This window comes from Drosophila takahashii, chromosome 3L, assembly GCF_030179915.1.
Source record: "Drosophila takahashii strain IR98-3 E-12201 chromosome 3L, DtakHiC1v2, whole genome shotgun sequence".
Classification (NCBI taxonomy): Eukaryota; Metazoa; Arthropoda; class Insecta; order Diptera; family Drosophilidae; genus Drosophila; species Drosophila takahashii.
This window is the reverse complement of record NC_091680.1, coordinates 29,523,378-29,524,882: the sequence shown is the minus strand read 5'-3', so window position 1 is coordinate 29,524,882 and position 1,505 is coordinate 29,523,378. Positions and strand designations below refer to the sequence as shown.

The following is a 1,505-nucleotide window of genomic DNA, read 5'->3' as shown; positions in this document are numbered from 1 at the left end:
GATATCCCATCCGCTGCCACGAATCTGGTAACTGCTAGATCCGGTGTGCTAAGATTGGGGCATAGAAAAGCGTTATAGTTTTTCTTTATAATAATACCTGCTGCCTACCTGTCGAGTTAGTAAAAAAGAGTGTATATCCTTGTTGTGTTAGACCCGCGATTTGTCTGTCTCGAGTCCATGGTTCTTGAACGATGCCTATGTCAATGTTCCTCTCACTGAGAAGAACTGCGAGATTGGCTGAAGCATGCGTGCTGCGCTTCAGGTTAATCAGCACGACTTTAGGCATCGGTGTTGGGTGTTACGTCTGGGGTCTTGTCGTCGATGATCAGGTCATCCAACAGCTTGTTGGTGTCATCGACCAACTCGAAAACATCATCCGGCTCTGCCAGGAAGACCTTGATCTTGGCCTTTCGTAGGCCGTACCGGATGGTGTAGTCGGCCTTCTCAAGCTGCGGCAGGCAGCGCTGGTTGATGAGGAAGAGGAACGGCTTGCTCGTCATCATCTCCTTCTCTACTTTAAGTATCGCACAGTCCTCTGTGTGCACTTCTGGGTTCTGAGCCCTCAGGAGCGACAGCACCTTTCCTTGGTCAGTCTGATCCTTTGGCAACCAAATGCGATCCCGCGGCCTCCTTGGAATCTCCCTGGCGTGGACCGTCCCAGGCCGTCCCATGCATCTCCAATCTTTGCTTTGCATTCCGCCAGGAAGGACCTTGAGAACGAGTCATCGCACTTGATCACCCGGTGCCTCCTGACCATGTCCGACGAGTCGAAGGAGGGGATCGGACCATCTGGCACGGCTGATAGCCTTTCAGCTATCATGTCGGCCACCTTGACCTCGATCTCCTCCCACTTCTCCGACAGCAGGCGTCCGTCGTCGTGCAGGTCGTCCACCTGTGCCATCGCGAGGCTGTCTCTGGCTACGTCGCTGAATTTCTCGGCCTTCTTCACAAAGGAGTTCGGTCTTGGCCTCCCCAGAGCGTCCTTTGCCCGTTTGGGTGCGCTCACGCTTGCCTCGTGCGAGCGGTCCCGCGGTCACGCGGCCTCCGGGCGCGTCCTCATGTTTTCCTCGAAGTCCGCAAGGCATCGAGTCTTGTCCTCCGCATCGCGCTGGTCAGCCTTGCCCTCTGCCTTATTCTTGGCGATCTTGTCGAGAAAAAAACGAGCCCGACTGACCTTGGCCTTGCGCTGCTGATGCGTAACAGTGGCTGCCTTGCTGGTACCCGGCTGGGTTCCGCTGTTGTGTGGGTTAATGTTCTTGGTGTCTAGTAGGGTGCTGGTCTTAGCAGCCCCTTCCATTCCTATCGGAGCCGGAGCACCACGGCTGGGTTTTCGCGGCCCTTCCTCGATGGTAGTGGAATCGGTTTGGGGTTTAACCTCCCCCGTGAGGTCCGAAGCTACGGTGTTAGGTTTCATTTTCAATACATAATCGCCCGTGTTGCTCGACCAGGCAAGCGCGGCGGGCCTGAGGGTTGTTGGGGCTCTATGAAAAACCCTCTTCCAACCC

The 1,505-nt window shown here is 55.5% G+C and overlaps 1 protein-coding gene across 1 annotated transcript; it reads right to left on the bottom strand.

The window, feature by feature from the left end:
* Positions 1-278: 278 nt before the first annotated feature.
* LOC123002444 (uncharacterized) lies at positions 279-901 on the bottom strand. Its single transcript, XM_044392611.1, has 2 exons — positions 711-901; positions 279-642 (listed from the first exon to the last, which is right to left on the bottom strand). The coding sequence occupies exons 1-2, from the start codon at positions 899-901 to the stop codon at positions 279-281; spliced, it is 555 nt and encodes a 184-aa protein (XP_044248546.1).
* Positions 902-1,505: the final 604 nt, after the last annotated feature.